The 24,923-nt window shown below is 53.5% G+C and overlaps 1 protein-coding gene across 3 annotated transcripts in view; it reads left to right on the top strand.

Moving 5' to 3' along the window:
• The window catches only part of KCNQ1 (potassium voltage-gated channel subfamily Q member 1), a 323,311-nt gene that overhangs the window by 224,195 nt on the left and 74,193 nt on the right, over positions 1-24,923 (top strand). For all 3 annotated transcript variants that reach the window (XM_077862849.1, XM_077862848.1, XM_077862850.1), the window contains one exon: positions 20,617-20,692. In XM_077862849.1, coding sequence (XP_077718975.1) covers positions 20,617-20,692 — 76 coding nt within the window. The remainder of the gene's footprint in view (positions 1-20,616; positions 20,693-24,923) is intronic.

The raw sequence follows: 24,923 nt of genomic DNA, 5'->3' as shown, positions 1-24,923 counted from the left end.
TCCTAGCCGGGCAGCAGATGGTGGATGAGAACAGGGCCCTGGGCAGAGAGGACAGCCCAGCTGCCCGAGGGGGCCCCTCCGTGAGCGGGAGCTCCAAATGGTATCACCCCCCACCACACACACACACACACACACACAGACACACACGCATCCACCTATGGCTTCATCGGGTGTGCTGTCAGGAGATACTCTCCTGCATCTTCTTCCATGGGTTATAATCCACCTTCTGCCACATGGGACTTCGTCACGTCCAGGGACACCCCTGCGTGCCAGCTGGGGGGCGAGGGGGGCAGCCTCATTTCCCTCTGAGCGGTAGCTTTGCCTGGCCACCCGCCTCCCGGCCTCTCCAGCCTGTCCCTGGAGGGTGGCGGTGTCATCTTTGTGGTCAGGACTGTTCCCAAGCCTGCGGGGAGTGTGACGCGGGTCCTTCCTCTGCACCAGTGGTCTGCTTTCCGGGGGGACACGCCAGCGCCATGTAGACCTGCTGCTTTGGTTTGCAAAGAGGCACTCCTGCCGGCAGCGCACCTGCCCCCTCCGCCCTGCACGTGACCTCTGTTAAAGTTTGACCTGCCTGTTCCGGACATTTGTTTCTCCACGGCAACATTATTAAGTTTCTTAATTTCAATAGGAAGTTTGCTTGGGGTTGCGTTGGATTTACAGGTTGGATTTCGGGGAAATGGAAACAGTATATTATGTTCTCTCGCCCAAGAGCAAGGAGTCGCTCAGAGCGGCTCGGGTCATCTCCTGAGTCCTCCCCTGGGGTCTGGGAGCGCTCCGAGGGGACTCCTCTCACGGGGGGCTGCTTTATGACCCCTGACAACGCACCCTCTCTAGTGCTAGTTGGGCGCTTATTTTCCCTAGGAGCTTCTCGCTGGGGGAGAGGAGGCTACGGGGTTGGGCGTCCACGGTGGACACTTTCGTCAGTTCTAATTATTGATCTGTTGGCCTTGCTGATTTCTTAAGTAGATGATCTTATCAGCTGCAGATAAGGACGATTTTTCTCTCTCCCAACCCTCACGCCTAGTTCGTTCTTTCTGTTGCATGAAGTGGTACCTGCAGGACTGCCGTACAGGGTACCCGGTCCCAGGCGTCCTTGTCTCTTGCCAGGTCTTCACAGAAATGCATTCTCCTTTAATTAACAGATTATTGACATTAATAGAAACATTCCCCGCACTCCTGGGACGGTCTGCGCTAGCTTTTGGTCTATAATTTTACCAAATTAAGGAAGTTTCTTTCTAGTCCTATTCAATAGGAATTTTCACTTAACTTTTTGCAAGGAGGTTTGAACTTTATCGAATGCTTTCTGAACAGGTTATGAACTATGACCTGCCTCCTATTTTTGCATGGCCTGTGAGCCCAGCATGGTCTTTACAGTTTTGAAAGGTTGGGGGGAAGAAAAGCAAGAGATGAGTAAATAGTTCTAAGAAATCCAAAGTGTAATGTTGTGAGAGGTGATTGGCATTAGCACACGGCCACGGGCACATCCCGACTTAGCACCTGCCGCGCTGCCTTCCATTCATGGCACACACTCCTGCTCTATGTCTAGTCCCGGCGCATGGGGCCCATCAGTCAGCCTTGCCTCATCCCCCCTAACTCACCCCCTCCCTGGCACCTCCCCATCCTCCCCTCCGTGGGCCATGCTTTGCTTGGGGTGGGGGGGCATGACTGGCATCTGTGCATGATGCAGACCCAACCCAGCTGACAGCATCCGGGTGCCGGCATTGCTTGTCTTCACTCAAGCCGATCTGGTGGCTCCTGCCATCTCCCCAGGCACATACTCCTGCCCAGCCTCACCTGGTCGTGGTGCCACCTGAGCTCGTGACAGTCCCGTAGTAGGGCCAGGTCAAGGGACAGTGCCCATCATGCAAAGCAGGAGACTAAGGCTGGAGAAGATTTTAGGACAGTCTTAGAATTATGGGATGATCATGAATGTCATGCAGAGGCTCCCATCCACCTCCTCCCCAGCCTTTCCCATCATGGACGTTTTGCATAGGATGGTACATTTGTCACAACTAACAAACCAGTGGCTATGCTATTGCTAACTGAAGTCCACACTTGATTCAGATTTCCTATTTCTCCCTACTGTCATGTTCCTGCCCCAGGACCCCATGTGACGTTTAGCTGCCATGTCTCCTTGGGCTCCTCTTGGCTGTGACAGTTTTAGACTCTCCTTATTGTCGAATGACCTTGACAGGTTAGGTATTTTGCCAGACATCCTTCCATTGAGATTGATCTACTGGTTTTCTCATGGTTAAACTGGGCTTATGGGCTTTAGGGAGGAAGACGCAGAGGTGAACTGCCCCTTTCGCCCATCATGACAGGGCACATGCCATTGACGTGTCCATAATGTGTCATGAGGTGTCCTATCCCCCATGATGTCAACCTGGGTCGCTTGGCCAGGGCAGTGCCCATCAGGTGTCTCCTCTGTGCACTTGCTCTCCTTCCCTCATGTCTACTTGGACACACCTAGGTTTGGCTCTGGGGTCCTAGATCATCCGGTTGACCCCCGGGAGCCCCCCGGGGTGGGCAGATTCAGGAAGAGACCCCCCGGAGAAGGAGGCCTGGCCTTGGCTCAGATCAGAGCGGTGCCCTGGTGTGCGGGGGCGGGGGAGCCGGGCCGGCAGACGGAGTGTCAGGCCAGACGTGGGAATCCACACATGGCCCCTTCTCAAAGGCGGGTGCTGTCCCCGGGGCCCCTGCGGGGTCCTCGGGCCTCTTTCATTGGGCACATCCGAGCCTAGCCTGGCCCATGGTGGAAATGCAAATCTAATTAGTCTGGCATCGAGCCCGTCTTAAAAGTATTAACAGAGCCTTAAACTGTGCAGTTGGACGGGGATGAAGAAACGCCCCAGCGAGGAATTACCGGATGGTGACAAAGCCCCAATTTATTAGTCTTCTCCAATGGGGGCTGTGCAAAGGACGTTAATTACTTTAATGGGACTTATTTTGCTTCGTTGCCCAAAGTAATTGGTTTATTAACCTCTCCTTTCCTTTGGGGGGAGGGAGAGGCGGAGGGCCGAGCGGTGGCCCCGGGAGAGCCTTGCCCCGCGCTCTGCCCCCGGCCCGGCACGCCTGACCGGCCGCGGCCCAGCCCCCCACCCCGGCGGCGGCACCCTGTCCCCGCTGGCCTGGGCCGGAGCAGCCCGGCACCGTGGCCTTGCTCTTGTGTGCCGGGCACTCTCCGTGTGTCAGGCGCTGGGAATGCAGCCGTGAGAAAAACAGGGCCCTCAAGGACTTTGCTGGGGCCCCACACGCGTGCCCCAGCGGAAGGGAACTTGGCGTCAGGGAGGTGCGGGCAGGGGCAGGAGGGAGAGGGCAGGATGGGCAGGGGGGCACGGGCCTGGCGGGGGCAGCGGAGTCCCCAGGTGGGTGGGCACAGCAGAGGGAGCAGGGTGCACAGGGCAGGCGGGCCTGGAGGCAGGTGAGGCACCCGGCCCGGGGAGCCGGCTTCCCCAGACTTCAGCAGATAGCAGTGATAATGCTTGAGTTTCAAAAACAATCCCTCCAGCTCTGAGCAAGCCCTCTCAGGAACTGGCCCGGCTGCTCCCCCACCTCCGACGGGGAGGATTCTCCGGGAAGACCCGCTCAGGCCTGGGGCGCTGAAAACAGTATCTGATCTGCAGAAGTCTGCATGACACTCGTGCTCAGCCCCAGGGCCTGGGTGAGAGGCCGGCTCTCCCCTCGTGGACACCCGGCACTGTCCTCACTGGCCCCAGGGGTGCCCATGACTAGACAGGAACACCTCCACCTCAACCCCCAGCTCCCCAAGGAAGGTGGGATAAGGCGGTCTCCTCATGTCCCTGGACCACGGGGGTCAGGGAAAGAAAGTGCCCCTCGGAATGCAGGCCAAGCCAGCACCTGTCCCCCACGACTGACCTCATACAGCCTGCTTCTCCATGTGGATCTCACTTGTTTGTGTATTGAGGGAGCATGGTGGCTGGGGACTGGGCCCCACCAGGTGCCTCCCCCAGGTGGAGCCTCTCAGCATCCTGGAGGGAATGCCCTGTGTGACCCACACCAGCTGAGTCGAGGGCTAGGCTAGAGGCCTCTTGGAGGCCTGGGTCCGGGATCCCCTGTCCCTGCATCACCAGGAGCCCTGGCTGGTAGGTACCTCACTGTCTGGGCCCTTGGAACACCTGTCCTGTGGAGGGATGCACGAGGCATCCCTCACCTTCAGGGCCTGTGATCTGCAGCCCCCACCCCACCACCAGAGCATCTACCTCCTCTCTTCACAGTTGTCACTTTGTCCATGGGCTTAGCTGTGGCCTGAGGGGCCAGCCCTTGGCCCTCTGTGATGCATCAGACAAGGCATATTTAGCCAGGGCTTGGGGGGCAGCCTTGGGAGCAGAGAGAGAGCTGTGGGCTGTGCTGAGCAAGTCCCTGCTACCAGCCTTGGAACCCAGAGCAGCCCCGGGACCTCTGGCACGAAGGAGGCTCAGTGCCTAGCTGGGCAGCTCAGAGATCCCCAGCTTGGCTACTTCACCCCTGACCTAGGGGCCCGTCCACTCAGCACTCCAGCAAGAAGGGTCAGTAGATGCCATGATTTCCAGGAGGGGTGGACTCTACAAAAGCAAAATGTCCTGAAAGTCAGGCCAAACCTCCAGGGCCTTGGGAGACACCTTCTCTAGATGGGAGACACCTGGGGAGTGGGGGGTGTTTGAGAGGCCCCAGCTGGGGCCAGGCGATGAGGAGGGCAGGCGGCAAGCGGAGACCGCATCCCCAGGATCCACGCCGTGTCTCCCAGTCTGGCGGGAACAGGCGCTCTGCAGGCGCTGAGTGACTCTGCTCCCCAGGCTCAGCCTCGTCCTGTGCAGTGAGCGTAATGGAGCAGAGGCACCGTGCGTCCGAAAGCCAGGGCCTGGCTCCCGGTAGGTGCCTGGGGTCCATGCAGGGGGTGGGGGGAGCAGGAGAAGGCAGAGGGGAGGACAGTGTGGAGTCCGGGCAGGGGACCTGGTGCCGGGGTGTCTTGCTGGGACCCTGGGGGCCCCACCCGAGGTTTGGTGTCTGGGGAAGGGCAGGTCTACCGGCCCAGGACCGTGGTCATGGGAGCTCAGGGTGCAGTGTGGAGCGTGTGGGTGGCCTGGCAGGTTAGGGGGTCTGGGTGTGGCGGGGAGAAGCAGGGTCCCAGATGCAGGAGGCCCAGCACCGGTGCCTGCGGCGGACCCCCCAAGCCCTCCGTCGCAGTGCCGGGGGGCCAGGAGGGGCACCCAGGGGCCGTGAGGGTCCCATACAGCCGCTGGGGTGACTTGTTCTCTGCTCCTGAGGGCAGGGAGGAGGGTCTTCCCCTCCCAAGGGCCAGGGGGTCCTGGCAGTACGTCCTGGCTTGACCCCCAGGGCTCACCCAGCCCGCCACCCCCTGCTCCCCACGTCTACACAGCCCTGTGCGGGCTTTACTTCCCAGTCTTGCCGTCCTGCCCAGGACCCCGAGCGGCTGCGGAGGTGCTGCCCGGGGACGAGGCTTTGGGAAGGAAGTGCACACAAATCACTTTTCTAGAAGAAAATCAGTGAGAAGCCCATGTAATTCTTCTTAGACGTTAGGGGTTCTCTCCCCTTGTTTTAATCAACAACTCCCCGGTAAGTCATCCCAGCGAGGCCATTACCGACGGCTCATAATCTCCCGGGGCTGCGGGCGAAATGGGACCCCCTGGCTCTTTCGCTGAAAACACTTTTCTTGTTTTCTTTCTCCAGCGTGCTGGCAGCACGCCAGCTCGCCAGTTCCATTAACTTAATGAGGGCTGACAGCCTGCAACAAACGTCCCTCATAATCTCCCCGGGATTTAAATGGGGTCCTCCCAGCCGCCTGCTCACACCCAACCTTTCCCTGTGTCTGCGCGCCCGGCCCCTCCCGGGGACAGAGGCCGGACAAAGATGCGTTTCTTCGCCGGCGCCTTCCAGTGACCCCACGCGGGCAGCGGCGGGCTTTCAGGACCACGTCCCGTCGGGGGGCGAGGACCCTGCCCCCCACCCCTGAGGGGCCAGAGCCTGGCCCCGGTGTCTTCCCGAGCGCTCATAGCCACCAAAGCTCGGAGCTGCGTGTCCGTGCCACTCCGAGACCCCGTGTCCCCCCAGGGCCACATCCTTGCTATCATGCAGCCTGGGCCACGCTGTCTTTGTGGGGCCCCCAGCTCCCAAGGGCTCCAGGGATTTTCTGGAACCAGCCAAGGCCTGGCATAGAAATCAGTTTGGGGTTCTCTCAAGCCCTCATCCAAGCTTCCACCTCCTATGCCCTGCTTCCAAGGGGGACCCCCAGGCTCTCAGAAGGAGACAGATCCCAGCGCTTGGGAGAGGACCCGGGTCACGGGGCAGGGGTCTCCATGGGCAAAGGGGAAGAGACGATTGACCCAGATGTCCGGTGCAGGCCACAGCTTCGGGTCCTACTGCTGGGAGATCCTCCCCTGACGGAGAGACTTGGGGTTGGCAGGTAGGGGAGGATGAATCACATTCGAGGGACCTCAGGTCCAGTGCCCAGCTTCTGGCTGCTACTCACCACAGTGGTGGTCACCGAGTGTACTCCTCTTTGACGGTGCCCCTTTCTGGAGGGAGCACGACAGCACTGTCCACATCCCTGGCCACCCCCGTGTGTCCCCTGCTGCCCTCACTTGGGCCATTGGCCACACTGACTCCTTCCCTGCCCAGCCTTGACCACTGTGTCCCGCCTCTCCTCATCCCTACACAATGTCGCTTCCCCAGCTGGGCCACTCCTCACCGTCTGGGGCATCTCTGCATTTGGACTCTTCCATCTTCATGGCTCATTAGGCAAAGGTGGCTTGGGCCAGGGAAGGGGCAGGGCTGTTCGGGGCCACAGTGTCCCCAGCAGCGGTCACTGTCCTGCCTGTCTGGATTCAGCTCCTCGGGAAGCCTCCCCACCCAGTGCCAGCTTCTCCCCCCAACTCACATGCTGTCTTCTTAGCGTCCCTGAGGCAAGGTTGGTGGCAGGCAGCAGCACTCCCTTGGGGTTTTTGTGCTGGTCTGAGGCCACCCTGTTTCCTTGGACACCGCTGCCACTGTGGTGCCTCTCTGGGGCGCCTTGTACTGCACCCCACACCCTGAGAAGCCATGCAAGGCAGGGCCTGGTCTTCCTCACTCACCCCAGCTTCTACCACAAGGCCCGTTCTTAGCAGGGGTTTGGGCACCCAGGTGCAGGTGCGTCGCCTTGCAGAGAGTTGCCCTCAGGCTGCATGGAATTGGAGGGACTAGTTTCCCGAGCTCCTTCTGGGCTGAGACGGCGAGAAGCAAGCTGGGTAGGAGTGGAGTTGATTGAAGCTACACAGGGCTGGATTAAGTAGGGAAGTTGCGATGAGAAGCTCATTGGTCTGACCTGTGTTGGGGGGGGTCTCGGGGATCCAGTAGGAAGCCCCCAGTCTTGGAGAGAGAGAGAATTGGCTCCTTTCCCCTGGTTCTGGGATGTGTTGAAACCAGTTCCCTCTGCCGGATCTGTTTCGGTCACCTGTCCCCAGGTCCTCGAAGAATTCACTGCCAACCAGGGCCAGCATGGGATTGCTCTGATCTCTGGATCATCGGTATGTGGAAAATCTCACAAGGACCTCAGAACCACATGCATTTGGTGACACATGATGCAGAGATCTGAGGGGATGGAAGTGTGTCACCGTGGGTCCAGCCTAGAGTGCCTGCAGCTCATGTGTTATTTGTGGGTGCGTTGTGAAGGGCCGAGCAGGCCACCCTCAGAGTCTGGACAACACTGGGCGGGCAGTAGGGAGCCATGGGGATTTGTGGGGATTTGTGGCTGTGGAAGGGGTGGTCATGGATCTGCAATCTGTCCCTGGGAAGCCCCCCCGGTGGCCATGCTGCAGCGGACGGGTTGGACGGGAGAGGCTCAGCCAGGCTGGGGAGTGAAAAGGCCTCTGTACCTGCCAGGGACACAGGAGGCCTATGGTGGCTGCACCCCTGAGGCTGCCTGCCTGGATCCCTGAGCCGCCTGAGGAAAAACACCAAAGACGGCTGTGCCCTGGGCAAAGCCAGGAGGGCCAAGATGCCCCCTCTCCTTCCCTGCCTCCCCAGAGAAGCACCTAGCACCTCCATGTGCCTCTCCTGCCTCTTCCTAAGGAGTGGCCTGGGGCAGCCTCCACCCCCCTTGTGTTCATGGAATGGGATGCCCACCACCACTGCCGAGATCTAGAACATTCTGGTTGCCCCCCCCCCCCAAAGCAGCCCTGCACCCCTGCAGGGTTACTCCCCACTCCCCTGAGAAGAAAACATGAATCTGCCTCCTGTCTCCATGACTTCACACATTCAAAACATTTCACCCAATATGTGTCCTCTCACTTGGTGTGATGTTCACGGTGTTGTGTCAGGAATGGGGGGGAGGGGGAGGCAGAGAAGTCTGTTGACTGAGCCTGTCCCACCCCCCCAGGGGAACGAACCCCAGGGTACAAGAATAGGAAGAACTAAACGAACGGCAGCCCAGAGCCGGGCCGTCCAGCAGCGGAGAGCCATCCCCTCGCAGAGATGCGGCTTTGAACCAAGGCTGAGCACGCAGCCTGAGTCCAGCTCGGCACTCGGTTTCCACAGCCATCCCAAGCACGTGAGAGGGACAGTTCAGGCCACCACTGGTCCCTGTTCCGGATCTGGACCCACCCAAGTTTCCAGCTCCTGAGGGCTCGCAGGCCAGGGCGCATCACCTGCCCCCACCCCCAGCTCTGTCTCTGGGCTCACACCACGCTGGGTGTGGGGAGTACTGGCCGCGCAGCCTCAGCCCCAGCGCAGTGACACCTAGTTCCACGGGGTGCCCCAGGGTTTGCATGATGGGAACACCGGCTGCGCTCTGGCCAGGGAGGAGGGCGAGGGGCACCCGCAGGGAGTACGAGCGCGGCCCCTGGCGTGGAGAGGGTTTGAGGACAAAAGGCCGTGGTGGAGGAGGCTGTGCGGAGAGAGCAGAGCAGTAGCCCCCCTGCGCCTGGCTGGGCGCTCTCCTCCCGTAGCCCTGGGCTGGAGGTAGTCAAGGCGGGCTGGCTCTGGAGCCACCACGGGTCAACTCAGGGCCAGCACAAGACAGGTGTGGTGTCACGATTGCCCTGTGTTTCACCTGACCTCCAAGCGCAGTGGCTTCTCTAACCCAGGCAGGACCATGCCCGGGGAGGGAGCTGGTTCCAATTACCGGGATTGCACAACCAGGGCCCGCGGGGCGCTATTTGTGAAGTCACCTGACTCGGCCACAGAGTTCCCTGCATCTCCCTGGAGCCACAGGCTGGAGCTGCAGGGGAAGGGCAGGTCACAAGCAGGGGGAAACTGCGGGGCCCAGGTGGATGGGACAGGGACCTAGAGCCCAGCACCGGCTGGTGGAGAGGCCTGGACACCCAGCCCCATGGACGGGAACCTGAGCCCAGGCGAGGGCATGACCCAGCCCTCCGTCAAGCCAGGTCCAAGCAGCGGCCTGAGCTGTGATGGGGGTGCCCCTGGGAGTCCAGATAGAAGGGGGGCCAGGCCACGGTACCATGGCAGGTGAGGGCCTCGGGTGCCACACATTGGGGCACAAGACTTTGCACTCCTGCCCACCGAGCCACTTGCCTCCCTGGTTGGTTGCCTCCCCTGTAAGATGAGGTCGCAGCTGACCACTGCCTCCCACATTCATCCCGAGGTTGAAATAAATGAGCTTTGGGAAAGCACAGAGCACAGCGCCCACTTGCTGCCGCAGCAGGTGACAGGAAGTGCCTGGACAGTAGGCACCCTGGGCTGGGACGAGGGACAGGCCGGGCAGGTAGGCAGTGGATAAAGACAAGCAAAGCTGGACACGAAGGTCGTATTTCCTAAAGAAGGCAACTCCTTCGGGCTGATTGTAAAGGCATATGGGCTGTAGAGAGGAGAGCATTTTCCTCCAGCAAACCCTCCAGCTTTATGGAAGTTTGCCCTCTGAGTCCCAGTCCCCAGGCTTGTGGGGAATGCTTCTCTCAGTGATGCACCCCCAGCCCCTGGGTGGTTCCAGGACGTGCCTGGCCCTGAGGCCCTCAGTGAAACAGGTGGCCTTGCCTTCTGTATGGTGGCCCATGGGGAGCCCAGGACACAAGGCTGTACCTGCCTCTGGGGCCTGCTGGGGATACCCTGCCTTCCCGTCAGAACTGGTGCCACGAAACGAACACACAGTGCCAGACATTACTGACCAGTGAGGCAGGTAGTCTGAGAGCTTGAACTGAGGCGTCCCTCCTCCCAGACCCCTCCAGCCTCTGAAGGGAAAGTGGCAGCAGCCCACTACCTCCCCACCGCATTCCCAAACCCCTTCCTTTGGAGAGACCTAAAAGAGAGAATCCCCAGAGTCAGCCACTTTCCCGGGAGAGGGCAGCAGGGGTGCTGGGAGACACGAAGGCTGGTTAACTGAGATGCTCCCACAGCCTCAGCGAGGGGCCCTGGGTGCCGGCCTTCAGGGTTGGTCAGCACAGGGCTGGGTCTCAGGCCACACCAACAACAGCCACCCCGTCTGCTTACTTTGGGTTTAATTTGCTCGTCTTTTTTCTAGATTTTTAGGGTAGCCACTGAGATCCCTGGTTTCAGACCCTTCCTTTCTGTTACTGTAATCGTGGAATGCTATAAATTTCCCCCTAAGAGCCGCTTTGGCTGCATCCCTCAAATTTTGATATGTTGCATTTCCATTTTTTGTTCAGTTGCAGATGTTTGCCTACAGCCAGGAGGCTCTGTCCTGCGAGAACGGGGTTGAATTTGGGATAAGGCCACGGGGGCCTGGTGTGTTCTTGTGGGAAGGTCTTTAACCACCACTCTGATACCTCTGGTAGTTGCAAGCTCGTGCAGACATTTTATCCTGTCTTCTGTCAGTTCTAAGGAGTCAGAACTTCTTCTAAGAATGTGCCCAGTTCTGTCTAGGTTTTCCAAAGTTGTTGGCACATAGTTGTTGAAAGTATTCCCTTATTATCAGTTGTATCCCCATTTCTAGCAATTTCTCATTTTCCTTTGTACTACTTTTATTTGTATCTTGTCTCAGTCTTGCCAGAACTCCATTTTGTTAGCTTTTTGAACAAACAAGTTTTGCCATATTTAGAGATTCTCTTTTTTCTTTTTTTTAAGATTTTATTTATTTATTCATGACAGACACAGAGAGACAGAGACACAGGCAGAGAGAGAAGCAGGCTCCCTGTGGGGAGCCCAATGTGGGACTCAATCCCGGGACACTGGGACCACACCCTGAGCCAAAGGCAGACACTCCACCACTGAGCCACCCAGGTGCCCCAGAACCATTTCTTGTACAAGACCCCAAAGCACTGATGATGACAGAGGAATACTGATACAGTTGTTGATAAGAAATAAGAGCTCCTGTCCCACCAAAGGCACCTTAAAGACAGGGAGGTGACTTGAAACTAGGATTTGTTTTCTGGTGTTGCTGTAACAAATTACCTCAAACCTGGTGTCTTGGCACAACACACATTGAGGATCTCTGGGTCCCACACATCAGAAGCCGGATGCGGTCTGACGGGTCTGAAAGAGGTCGCAGGGCTGCTTCCTCCCGGAGGCCCTAACAGAGAAGCCATCCCCTGGCCTTGTCCAGCTCTCGGGGCACCTACACGCATCAGCTCACAGCCCTGTCCTCCATCATCACAGCCAGGATGCTGCCATTCTTGCCTTGACCTCGTGTCAGGGCTCCCTCTGACCATAGCAGGGAAAGCTCCACTTTTAAGGATTCTGGCATCTCATGAGCCCGGACGAAGAATCCAGGATAATCTGTCCATCGCATGGTCCTTAATCTTAATCACATCTCTAGTCCCTTTTGCCTTATAAGGTAACATTTTCATAGGTTTGGGGATTAGGACATCTTCTGAGGAGCCTTTCTCTGCTGCCACAGGGGTGGGTGTTCCCTACACATAATCAGACAAAAAACTGGTAGGTACGTAGGTAGAAATTATATAGACAACTGGAACATCAAACTCATCAATAAGAGCCTAAGTAGCCAAACAGAGAAACAGCCCAGAGATGTGTTCAGCCTTCCTTGTGGAAGAAGCGCCCAGGGCCAACTGGAGTGTGAAAGTGTTCATACTCATTGGAATGAATGATGAAAGCTGATCATTGGGGGTGTGGTCAGGGCTGTGTGGCCCAGGGTCCCCCGCACATCTGGGGGGGCATGCACGGTGAGACCACTGCTCTAAGGGGCAGTGCAGCATCACCTACCAGATTTGAATCCACCGATGAGCCAGTGATCATGTGCCTGGGTGCCACCAGAGGAAACCAGTCTGTGCCCAGCCCAAGAGGGTCATTGAGTGTCGTCCTGGTCCTTGCCATGAGCCAGACGCCTGGCCTCCAGCTGCATGCCCATCGTAAGAGGAAAGTGAAGAAACCTAGAATACCCACACAGAGGAGTATTTTCCACCAATCAAAACAAATAGGAGTGGCACACAACCGTGGGGGTCATGGCAATGTCATACCAAGGAAAAGCATAATGGCATTTTTATAAAGTCTAAATCACTGAAATAAAATTATATATAAAAATAAAATATAAAATAAAATTATATATATAATATATATAATTTTATATATTATAAATATATATTATATATTTATATAAATATATAATATATATTTATATATATGCCTGGTGAGAGCTACATGTAGATTTGATAAAATGACATAAACAGTAAAACAAGGATGAGAGGAGCACTGGTTTGGGAGGATGGTCATCCAGGGTGGCGAGGCTGGAGGACAGCAGCGTTGGGGACTGTCGAGGTGTAGCTTTTATTCTGAGCAGTGGGTTCCTGGGGTTTTTCAGTATCATTATAAAAAAGAAACCACAACTAATTATGCAACCATGTCTAACAAAAATGAAACACCACAAGCATGTGATAAGCCAAGCTGGCTCAACATTCAAAAATCAATTAGTGTAACCCTGTCACATCAGTAGGCTAAAGAGGAAAAATCCTACCCGATCAAGTAATGGGAAAAAAGCATTTGACGAAGTCCAGCGCCCACCCAGTCCTTGTCCCTATGGGGACGAGGGGTTCTCCGTTCTCAGGACCAAGAGGAGGGGGATGTATGGCATGACCGCCCCTACCCAAGGCCCTGGCCCTCCTGCCTTCCCAAAGGGTGGGATGGCCAAACGGGTCCATCCTCCCCTTCCGCAGATGGGGAGCTTCAGAGTGGGTGTCAGCTGGGTGTCGCCTCCTGCCCACAGGGTGCCATGCCTTCTCTCTACTGAGGGCACAAGAACCGCCTACACTCTACAGGGCCTCTTTCCCAGCTGGGACCCCATGGTGGCCCAAAGGGTCCTTGCCCGGTGACAGGTGATTCCAGGCTAGCCTCTTGGCCAGGGCGGGGTTCTGTGTGGGTGTCAGTAGCGTGTTCTTTTGTGGTGCTGCGTGACATTACATTATAGGAACACTCTCTGCTTCTCTCTGCTGCTGTAGTTAGACATTTGTCACTTTGAGTTTTATTTACCATGAGTAGAGCTGCCATCAACGTGACATGTGCACTCACTTCTCTGGGGCGTGTACCTGCAAGTACAATGCTGGGCCAGGCCCTGGGCCCATCCACAGCTACCACCAGGCAGCTTTCAAGCACGGCGGAACCAGCGTCCGCTCCCACCAGCAAGCAGCACACGGGGTCAGTTGTGCCACATCATCACTGACGCTCCACATCGTCGGCCTTTTTAATTCCAGCCATTGCAGTAAGCGCGTGCAAGGACCTCATTTTGGTTTCGATCTGCGTCTCCCCGCTGAGTGATGGTGTTGAGCATCAGTTCAGGTGCATGTTGACATCTCTCGTTGGTGCGGTGCCCGTTAGGATCTTTCGTCTATTTTTTTTTTTTAATCATGTGGTCTTTTCCTTCTTGATTTGTAGGAATTCTTCATATATTCTGGATACAAGTCCTTCACGAGAAAATATCCTTTCCCAGCGCGTGGAGTGTCTGTTCATTCTCTTAATGATGTCTTTCGATGTGGAAAAGTTCTTAACTTCGAGGAAGCCCAATTTGTCAAATATTTTTCTTTCATAGTTAGTGCTTCTTGTGTTTTGTTAAATCTTGGCCTTTCCCGGGGTCGTGGAGATACTCTGCTGTGTGTTCGTTCTGCAGGCTTGACTGCCTTTCCTTCCTATAGGTCTCTGCCCTTGCTGGAATTACTTTTGTAACCGATGTGTGGCCGGGACCCACAGCTCATGTTTTTTTCATATGGATGTCCAATTTGTCCCAGGGCCATTTATTGAAAAGAACATTCTTTCCCCAGTGAACTGAAACTGCCTCGGTCATAAGACAAGTGACCACATATATGTATGCGTCTTCACCTTTGAATGTTCCATTCTTTTGTGCTGAAGTAATCCCCAGCCTAATCTAGTGCCACCTCATTAATGGTGTGATCTAGGACCCCCTCTTCTGACACCCACTGTCCATGCCTAATGCTTGACACTGAGCCTTGAACTCCGTGGTGTACATCCTCCAACTTCATTCTTCAAAATTATCTATTCTTTGCTTTTCCATAAATATTTAAGAATCAGCTTGAAATTCCCCCCCCAAAAAAAATTATTAAGAAATAAAAGCATTCAGAGACTGATTGGAGTCACATTGAATCCATACCACAAAATTAGCACCTTACAAACATTAAACGTTCCAACTCATAAACATTATGTCCTGAATTAATTTAGGGCTTCTTTCCTTTCTTTCACTTAATGTTTGGTACTTTCTTGGGTAGAGACCCTGCTCATGTCCAGTAGATTTACTCTCAGGCATTTTATGGTTTGTGATGCTGCTGTAATTGGCATTCTTTTTGTTTTATTTCCTAATGGTTACTAGCATGCAGAAATACCAATGATTTTTGTATGTTGTCTTTGAAACCAGCGTTCTCGCTACCTTCATCAATCAAAGAGTTTATCTGAAGATTCTGAAGATTTTTTTTTAATATCTGTGATTACTTCAATGCAAGTCATGGTGGTTTTATTTTTTTTTTCCTGTCCCATGATCCTGTCTTTCATTTCCTTTTAACCTCCCTTGACACACTGGCTGAGACTCTTGGGACAATGTCAGGTAGAAATGGTGACCATGGAACAACCCTGCCTTGCTCCCTCTCTCAGAAGGAAGGCCTCCTACTATTTCACTGTTGAGTGTGATGTTTGCTCTACTGGGTTTTGTCTTGTTTCATGTTTGTATTTGTTTTCCATGTGATAGTTTCCCTCGATTCCTGCTTTACTTAGAGTTGCATTGCTAATTAGGAATGGCTCTTGAGTTTTATCAAATGTTTCTCAGCATCTTTTGAATTGATTATATGTTTCCCCTTATTCCGTTGATTTTATTCTGTGATTATAAAACAAATATAATCTATTCTTAACTTATTCTGTGGCCAATTATGTGGGTTGGTTTTCAGATGCTGACGCAGCCTTGGATAACTGGATTAAACTTCATCAATCATATGTCTTCATAGATGGCATGGGGTTCAGTTTGCTGCTATTATGGGCAGGACATTTGCCTCTATGTTTATGAGAGAGATTGGCCTGTGGTTTTTCTTCCCTGAAACATCCTGTCCGATTTTGATATCAAGGCATGCTACTTTATAAAAATGCTCCATTCTTCCTTAAATGTTTACAAAATCTACTGGTAAAATCACCTAGACTTAAGGTTTTGTTTGTTTTGTGCAAAGATCATTAAAATTTCTAATTTAATATATGTGATGAATATTGAGAAACTTGGATTTCTTATTTCTTCTTGTGTCTGCTTTTATGTATCATGTTTAAGAAATTGATACATTTTAACCAAACTATCAAAATTGGTTTTGTACATATGTCCTCCAAATAGATTTTTTAACTCTGGAGGTCCGTAAAGATGTTGATTTTTGATGCCTGACACTGCCTGGTTACTCTTGCCAAAAGTTTGTCAATTTCATTAGTTTCTTCAGAGAAGCAAAATTTGGCTTTGTTGTTTTTAATGTAATGTTCATTTTCTATTTTATTGAGTTGTACTCTGCATTATCTATCTACTTTCTTTGGGTCTAATTTGCTATCTTTTTTTTTAACTTCTTAAGAGAGACTTTGGCCTCCCTCTTCTCTAATATATATATTTAAGGTCATAGGTTTTCTCTAAGCACTTATTTCAGGATACCTCAGTCACTTATTTAGGTGTGATATGTAAGCTTTTTATTATTATCCAATTTAAGATACTTTCTGATTCCTACTAGATTTCTTCTTTGACCTTGGGTCGTTGAGATTAATCTCTAAAACACTTAAGGATTTTCTAGCTATCTTTTTCTTATTGATTTTAGCTTAATTTCACTGTGGTTAGAGAAATACATATTTGATTGAATTTCTTTGAAATTTGTTGGAACTTGCTTTTAAAGCCCTGCGTATAGTCTGTTCGCGTAAGCATTCCATGTGCACTTGGAAAGCTTATGTACTCTTCAGCTACTGAGAGCAGTGTTCTGTAAATGTTGATTAGGTCAAGTTGCTACTCATGTCATCCAAATTTGTCTCTCTGTCAATGGTTTGACTGCTTTTCTATCAGTTACCAACAGAAGTGTATTCAAATCCCCCACCATGATTGCGCCTATTCTTTTTTACCTTTGAGTCCTGCCACTTTTGCTTTATATTTTTTAAGGTCATGTTTTTAGGTACATACAGATTTAGAATGGATATCTTCTTACCAGAATGACAGCTTTTTAAAACATGAAACATCCATCTTTGTCTCTGATTATATTTAAAGTTTACTTTGTATGATACAATTTACCTACACCAGCTCCCTTTTGGCTACACCATGATATATCTTTTTCTATCCTTTTGCTGTCAACCTTTCTATGTCTTCATATTTGTATAAAGATTTTTTTAAAGATTTTATTTATGAGAGACACACAGAGAGAGACAGAGACACAGGCAGAGGGAGAAACAGGCTCCCTGCAGGGAGCCTGATGCGGGACTCGATCCCAGGACCCCGGGATCACGACCTTAGCCTAAAGCAGACACTCAACCGCTGAGCCACCCGGGTGCCCCCTTGTATAAAGATTTATATACAAATTTATATATTTATATATAGATTTAGAAGCAACATCAAGTTGCTTTTTTTTAATTTTTTTTAATTTATTTATGATAGTCACAGAGAGAGAGAGAGAGGCAGAGACACAGGCAGAGGGAGAAGCAGGCTCCATGCACCGGGAGCCCGATGTGGGATTCGATCCCGGGTCTCCAGGATCTCGCCCTGGGCCAAAGGCAGGCGCCAAACCGCTGCGCCACCCAGGGATCCCTCAAGTTGCTTTTTTAACCCAACGCTCTGCTGTCTTACACTCATCCCTCCTTTGTCCCATCACTTCTTTCTTATCTCCTTTCCTGCTTCTTCTAGATGAATCAAATACTGATACTACTTCATTTTTATTCTCTGTTAACTTGTTACTTTTACATACTTTTATTATTCATCAGTACTTTCCACCTTGACTCATCGGGGTCAACCTCTGATTAGCACTTCTACCAGTTCCCTGACAGCACAAGGTGCTCACAGTGCATGACTCCATCCATACCCTCTGCTTTTTATGCTATTTTAATCATGCAGTTTTGCTATGCATGTACATATGTGTACGGCTTTTATGTGCATGCAGATCTAGGATTGATACCTTTCTACCAAACTGACCATTGTTTAAAATTATGAAATATCCCTCTTTGTCTCTAATAATGTGTGAACCTCACGAAGCATTACCATTTCAGTCAATACAAATTTAAACTTTCTCATAAATCTGTCCTTTTATGTGTTTTTAATTCCTTCCTGTATTCTCCTGCCTCCTTCTGGGATCATTTTTCTCTGCCTGTCTCCTGAATCATTCTTCCAATGCAGTTCTCCTAGCGGTGAATTCTCTTGGTTTTGGTTTCAGCTTCTTCTTCTTCTTCTTTTTTTTTTTTTTTATTGTGGTAAAATATACATAACATAAAATATAGCATCTTAACCATTTTTGTGCGCAGCTCAGGGGCACTAAGCATATTCACATGTAGTACAGCCGTCTCCACCTTCTGTCTCTGGGACTTTGTCCTCTTGTGAAACTGAAACTCTGTCCCCACAAAACACTAACTCTCCCTCCACCGCCCCATCCCCTGGCTCCCACCATCCTACTGTCTGTCTCTATGAAGCTGACTCCTCTTGGGACCTCATCTGAGGAGAGTCCTACAGGATTTCCTGACTTTGTTCTTCATTTTAAAGGGTTTATTCAATGATCCAGAATGCTAAGTTGGTAGTAATTTCCCTTGAGCACTTTACAGATGCCACCTGGCTTCTATCCTTTCTTTTTTTTTTGTTTTTGTTTTTGTTTTTGTTTTTGTTTTATCGCTTCTATCCTTTCTGTTGAGAAGCCAGTCATCAGGATAATGTGCCGTTGTTCCCATTCCCTCCTTCACTGCTTCTGTGACATTCCCTGTGCCTTTAGTGGAGGCAGTGTTACTCTGATAAGCCTAGGGATCCAAAGAGCTTCTTGCATCTGCAGCCTGATGTCTTCCATCATTTTTGGAAAAGTCTCAGCCGCCGAGCCTCCATTTTGTCTCCTTTCCTACTGGGATTCCACATGTGTAGGAATCATATCTCCCACATCTTGCATTTTTTCCATATGTTTAATTCTATTTTGTCCCCATACCCCCACCTGGCAGTTCCCTTCCAGTTCACACATACTCCTTTCCTGCACATCTCCTCTGCTATCAGATTCATCTGTTGCATTCTTAATTTCCATTATTGTCTTTTCTGTTCTAAAATTTCCGTTTTATTTTTAATACAGATTTTATTTCTCAGGTGAAATTCTCCATCTATCTTCTTGAACCAATTAATCATGGTTATTTTAAAGTCTTTATCTAAAAGCTCTGAAGCAAACCACAGCCATCTGTTTGCTCATGAGTCTGTGGGTCAGCATTTTGGGCTGCTCATCTGGGTGGTCTCCCTTGGGCTCATCCATGCAACAGCTTGGCAGGACCGGGTGGTCTCAGCCAACCGCACGTGTCTGGAGCTACCCAGCTGTTGGCCCGGGTGTCACAGCTCTCCTCCTCATTGCTCTTCCAGCAGCCTCACTCAGACACATGCATGTGGCAGCAGCATTCTGACAGGATGACAGTGGGAGCTGTGAGGGTTCTTGAGACCATAGTTCAGACACATGGTCCACTTCCACCATGGTGGGAACAGACCCATAACTTTTTACATTCTTCGCAGAACAAAATTCACTCACCCTTCCAAGGACACCAAAAAGTCTCATCCAATTAATGACAGCATCATGCTCTAGGTCCAACATATTAGGATCTGCCATTTTCTTCCAGCCTCTGTCCAATCCCTGGTCCCCAAACAAGCTCCATGTGTTTGTGTTTGAAGATCTTGATATGAAAGGACCCCATTTTGGGAGTCCTAATTTCTTTACCTGTAATCTATTGCTGCCTAGTAAACCACACCTAAATTTAGTGGCTTAAGACCACAATTCGTTTTCTTATGATTCTGTGGGTCAGCAGTTTGGCGTCAGGTCAATGGGGAGGTTGTTTTGCTGGCATTGTGTATGTGTGTACGTGCAGATGCAGTCATCTGGAGACCTCCTGAGGCTGAATTGTCAGAGACGGTCTTACTACATGTCTATTGCTTGATTCTGGCTCTTGACTGGGGCACCTCTGTTCTCCTCTGTGTAGCCTCTCCAGCCAGCCAGCTCAGGCTGGCTCATGGGGCCACATTCCAAGAGCACATCACATATATACAGTGTGACTTCCGAGCATTCTTTTTGTCAGAGCAAGTGTCAAGGTCAACCCAAATTCAAGTAGTGGGAAAACCAATTCTATCTCTTGATGGAGGAACTACAAGCATTTGGACCACTGAACTTGCCACATCTCGAGATCTGTTTCTGTGGTCTATTTTTTCCCTTGGATTTCAGTCTTTTCAATGTAAAAATACATAAAGGGCCCAAGATATTATCTCCCTATAGATAATTTGGTTTTCTCCCATGTGTAAGAGGTGCAGGCAGAGCACTCTGTTCCTGGCAGAGGTGTGGTCACATGCAGTCTTGGTGGCCAAAGCCCCACCACTTCCATGTGGGGGAATTTCCTTCTGTATTTCCTTCTAGACTTTTTTTCTATGCGCATCATCAGTCATGCTTCCTTTGTTGATGTTTCTAGACAGATCTTTGTTTCTAGAAGGATCTAGATTTCTAGAAGGCACTTGAGAGGAGAGATGACATAATCTCCTGATCAAGTGATGTAGCTAGTAACTGTCTCTGCCTAATTTGTCCTATGACCCCTACATTTTCCAAGTGTATGCCTGTGTATGGGACATAGAATGTTCCAGCTGAAAGGGACCTTGGGCACCCTCTGTTTGCACTCCCTCCCCATTATACTGGTAAGGAGCCAGAAGGCCGGAAGGTAGAAAGAAGTTTCTGTGGCTCTGCTGTGAGTTAAGGGAACTGTGAACCCAGGACACTGACTCCCGTACCATTTCCAAGCAGCAGGCAAGGCAAGGATCCCCCTGGGACCATCCGCTAATTAAAAGTCTCTTGCCTCTGGTCTGCTCTCCTCCCCAACCAATGTGGAGCCTTGAAGTCCTCCAATCCATGGGGCTCAACATTCTCTATTTCTGGAAGGGCCCAGCCCACATGCAGTGGGAGGCACTTGGGAAATTGCCAAGCTTTGGAAAATGCTGGGCACAGGATGACCATTACAGGGGAGCCACTCACGCCTCTTCTCCATTCTCTCTCACAGGCTGCGGGAGCACCACCGGGCCACCATCAAGGTCATTCGGCGCATGCAGTACTTTGTAGCCAAGAAGAAATTCCAGGTGAGTCCTACTAAGCGCTTCTGCCCTTGGCCCAGCCCCAGGAGCCCCTGTCCCACCCATGGCAAAGACTACAGGCCACCCTTCACCCCACCCTGCTACACCCTAGGCCTGACCCTCATCAAATATCCTGCAACAACTTCATTTTCCCTCTTACAAGACAGCCCCTGGAAGGACCCTGCCCTGAGATCCAGCCTCGTGCCAGGTACACACAGAGCCTCAGGGTCTCACCCTTCTTTTCCCCTACTTGACTGGCAGATGACTCAGGAGTGGCAGAGAGGGTGCCAAGCCTGCCCCTCATCACCCGGGCAGGAAGTGGGGTCCCCTAGACCCTGGAGCCCTGTCCCAAACAGTCGGTGCTCTTGGCCCTATTCACCCCCTGCCCCCAATGGGAGTCACGAGAACAGAAGAGAAACTTGGCCCTGCCTGTGCCCTGGGGACCAACTCACCTTTACAGGGAGAGGGTGAGGCTGGGGCCTGAGGGTTTCCCTGCCCCATCAGCTCACCCTCTGGGTCCGGGTCCAGGTCTTCTGCAGCTGCCCCTGGTATCCCCTGGAGCCTAAGGCCCCCATAGAAAACCAGTTGGTGGCAGGCTCAGCTCCCCTGCTGTGGGAACAGCCCTGGGTCTGAGAAGGTCCCTGGCTCCACCCTCAGTCTAAGAACATGTAGACTTCAGAAATGGGGACCCTCGGGGGTGCCCATTCTCTTTCCAGAAGGCCTGATCACCAGTGCCTTTAAAAAGTGAGTGCCCAATGGGCTGGGGACTGGGGCCCCAGGGAGCAGAGGTAACGTCCAGGTCCCCAAGCAGGAAAGGTCGGGGCTGACCTGCTCCCTTCCCCCAGCTGGTCCCAGCGAGGCTATGGCAAGAAACGGGGCCCCTCTGTCTGCTCCAGGCTGTGTCTCCTGTGCCATCCCTTCAGCAGAGACCACACCACTTGGGCCATAGAGCCCCACTGGGAGTGGACTTCTGGACGCAGACTCCCACCCCAGGCAGCCCTGGGTCAGTTCTTTCCCATCTGTAATGGGAACAAGAGCCCAAGAGATGGTGTGAGACCACATCCTTGCATAGCTCACAGGGCCCTCACCCATGGCAGCCCGTGGGCAGCATCTGCCCCAGAGCTGACCACCATTGGTCCGAGCCCCAACAGCACCCCTCAGTGAAGCACTCCCTGGCCACTGTGTGTACCCCCCATGGCTCAGCAGCTGGCTGCTGTTTGGGATGGCTGCACACACAGTCCCTTGGTGACCTTCTGCTGCCTATCTGTCTGATACCCCGGGCAGGGAGGCCATTCACCACCGAACCAGGGCAGGTCGTGCAAAGGGTCCCACCATGGCCTGGGCCTCCTCGTTGCCCAAATAGACGAGTCATGGTAAGTGCCAGTCTTGGCTACACCAGGAAGTCTGCGTGGCAATGTCCTGGGCAAGACTGATGGCCCCAGAGCTCTCGAGTATCTGATCTGTGGCCTTCCTCCCTAGGGGCCCTGGCTGCCCTGATGGTGGGACAGCTTGGGAGGGCACTAGAGAGGAGGGCCCGGCCTCCTCACAGCACCAGCACAATCCTGGTGGGGAAGGGGCTATGGAACCCCCTCTGGGGGTCTGCTCTGAGCAGCACCAGGGAGGCCCTGGGAAAGGCCAGGGTGTATTGGTGAGCAGCTTAGCAGTGACAGCAAAAACCCCAGACATCAACCTGGTGGAGCAGAGGGGTCAGTGGGGCATCTTCTAGGATAAGGCTGACCTCCAGCCTGAGAAGCCAGGCCACTGAGCCTCCAGGGCAGGGCCCTGCAAAGCAGCCTGTACCCACCACTTGGGGTGCAGTGAGGACATGGGGGGGCTGTGCCAGGGTGGACAGTGGGCTTGCTGGGTTTAGGGGCACCCAGCACAGAAGGCAGAAACATGAGGCTTCTGGCAGGCTCGGCTCAGGGGTTATGTGGGCAGCTTCCAGTTCAGGACAGAGCTCATCCTTGGTAGAAGGGCACCCACCGTGGCTGGAACTGACTTGGGGAACACCCTGTCCCTGAAATGCAGGCAAGAAAACTGCCTGCTGGCCTCAGCAGGGGCCCCATCCTTCCTTCCAGGCCGGGATTTGCCTTTTCTGCCACAGGACACAGGCCAGGGTCCTGCCAGGGTCCCCAGAAGCAGGCTGGACAACCCTATCTCTCCTGCTTTCTGCCCCACCCTTATGCCTGGGATAGGGGGCCCTGGAGGAAAGCATGTGGGGCCCTTTGAATGCAGATGCTCCTGAGGGCCTCTCAGTTTGCTCTGGTGGGAGACAGAGGCTCTTGAGCAATGTGGGGTGGGGCGGGGGGCTCAGCCTCAGCAGCTGGCCCTCGTTGCCAGAGGCAGCACGGAGGCCCACGGGATGGGGAGGAGGGACCCACGGTGGAGCGCCTGGCAGTGAGGAGCTCTGTGAGGCTCCAGAGCAGCCTCCACCCCAGGCCCAGCTGTCCGGGATGCCTTCCCTTCCCCCACAACAGCCTGTCTGTCTGTCTGCCTGCACCCCACCCCCGCCCCCGGCCTCAGGGGCTGCAGACGTGGCGGGTGGCCCCCCGCCTGCCCCTCTGCCTGGCCGATAAGTGCCCGGCGGGCCGCCCCTGTGTCTGGCCAGAGGAGCCAGAGGCTCTTAGCCCTCCGGGTTTGCCTTGAACTCCCCTGTCCACCGTCGGTCAGTCTGGACAACCCCGCATTATCTCGGCTCATCTCAGGCTCCTGCTGCTGCCGCCAGAGGAAATGAGCTCTGGGGAGAAAGCTGAGATGGTTCCTCCAGCGGGGCCCAGGCAGCCCCTGCAGAGGCCTCCGGGAGTGCGGACCAGACCCCGGGGGGCTCAGCAGCACCAAGATAAGTCTCAGGGCGCCTGGGGCCCCGCCGGTCCCTGGGTCCTGGGGGCCAGCCAGGCATTGCTGGCCCTTCTGCAGTCTGTGCTCTACGCAAGGGGAGGCAGGGCTCCCCAGCTGCATCCCGGAGCCGTGCCCAGCTTGCCAGCCCCGTCCTGCAGACACACTTGCTGAGGCACACTCTCGTCTTCCCCCTTTCACACACACACTTTCTCCTGCCTTCCCAGAGGCATGTGTGTGCGCACACACAATCTCCCAGCACACTCAGGTGCCCACATTCACCTGCATTGAGTGGCCATGCTCTCCAGCCTGCCCAGGAGCCCAGCCCAAGGGCATGTCTCCCGCAGACCAGGCCTAGGCCACCTAGAGCTCTGAAGGCAGCCAGCCCCCTGCCGACCCCCAGCCTCTCTGGCCTGCCTGCAAGTGCCTCATGCCTCACAAAGCCTTGGGCCCACAGGGGGCTGACTGTCATGACCCATAGCCACCTTCAGTGTGTGCACTAAGGAAGAGCTCAGACTCTTCCAGAAAGGAGTGTAGGGCTCAGTGTCCCCTGCCATCTTCCAGAAGGGAGGGCGGGGCTCAGTATCCCCCATCTTCCAGGAAGGAGGGCGGGGTTCAGCCTCCCCCATCTTCCAGAAGGAAAAAGTAAAATCTGAGGACATTATCACTAGCCCATACCTGTTGTTATGACTATCGTCCATCTGAGGATGCAGGGAGCAGAGGGTCTACCTAGAGTCCTATCCCATGCCCGACCCTGGGATCTCATGACAGGCCTGGCACATAGCCCACAAGACCATGCAGATGGTTCTACTGCCCAGCATGGGCCCCAAGGGTGGCACATCCTTCTGTCAGGGGTACAGCTGTGGTTTGGGGAAGATCAGGTCAATCCCAGCCCCGCCACCACCCCACCAATCTCAGGATCCTGATTCAGGGCCCAGAGAGGGGCTGCACACTGCCTGTGAGGCCCGAGGGCCCCTCCTGGTAGGAACCCCCCAGATCTCTGAGGCCTAGCCCCTGGGAGGGAGGAGGCCCCCGCCTGAGAATTCCTAGAGTCCAGAATAATAACGGGGCATTGCCCATGTTGATTGCAGAGTCCCTGGGCTTGTCAGAAGCACACTCAGGTGCCCTTGGGTACCCCATTTTACTGGGAAAGCAGGGCTGGGCCATGGTCAGACTAGGGTAGCCCCAGTCTTGGGGGAAGGGGACACCTCAAGGAGAGGTTGGCCTCTGGTGGGCAGGAGAGACACATTCCTGGGGGCCCCCGGAATTGAGATGCAGCTCTGACACTCTCGCCTCCACCCCAGGCGGGCCCACTGCACCCAGATGTCTGGCTGGCCTCCCAGGCCTTCGCCCTCCTCAGCTAGAGGCAGTCACCCCAGGCTCATTGCTCATGTGGACTCCT

Source organism: Canis aureus, chromosome 21 (assembly GCF_053574225.1).
Source record: "Canis aureus isolate CA01 chromosome 21, VMU_Caureus_v.1.0, whole genome shotgun sequence".
In the NCBI taxonomy this organism is placed as follows: domain Eukaryota; kingdom Metazoa; phylum Chordata; class Mammalia; order Carnivora; family Canidae; genus Canis; species Canis aureus.
The sequence above is the reverse complement of the archived record's forward strand: the minus strand, read 5'-3'. Positions and strand labels throughout refer to the sequence as shown.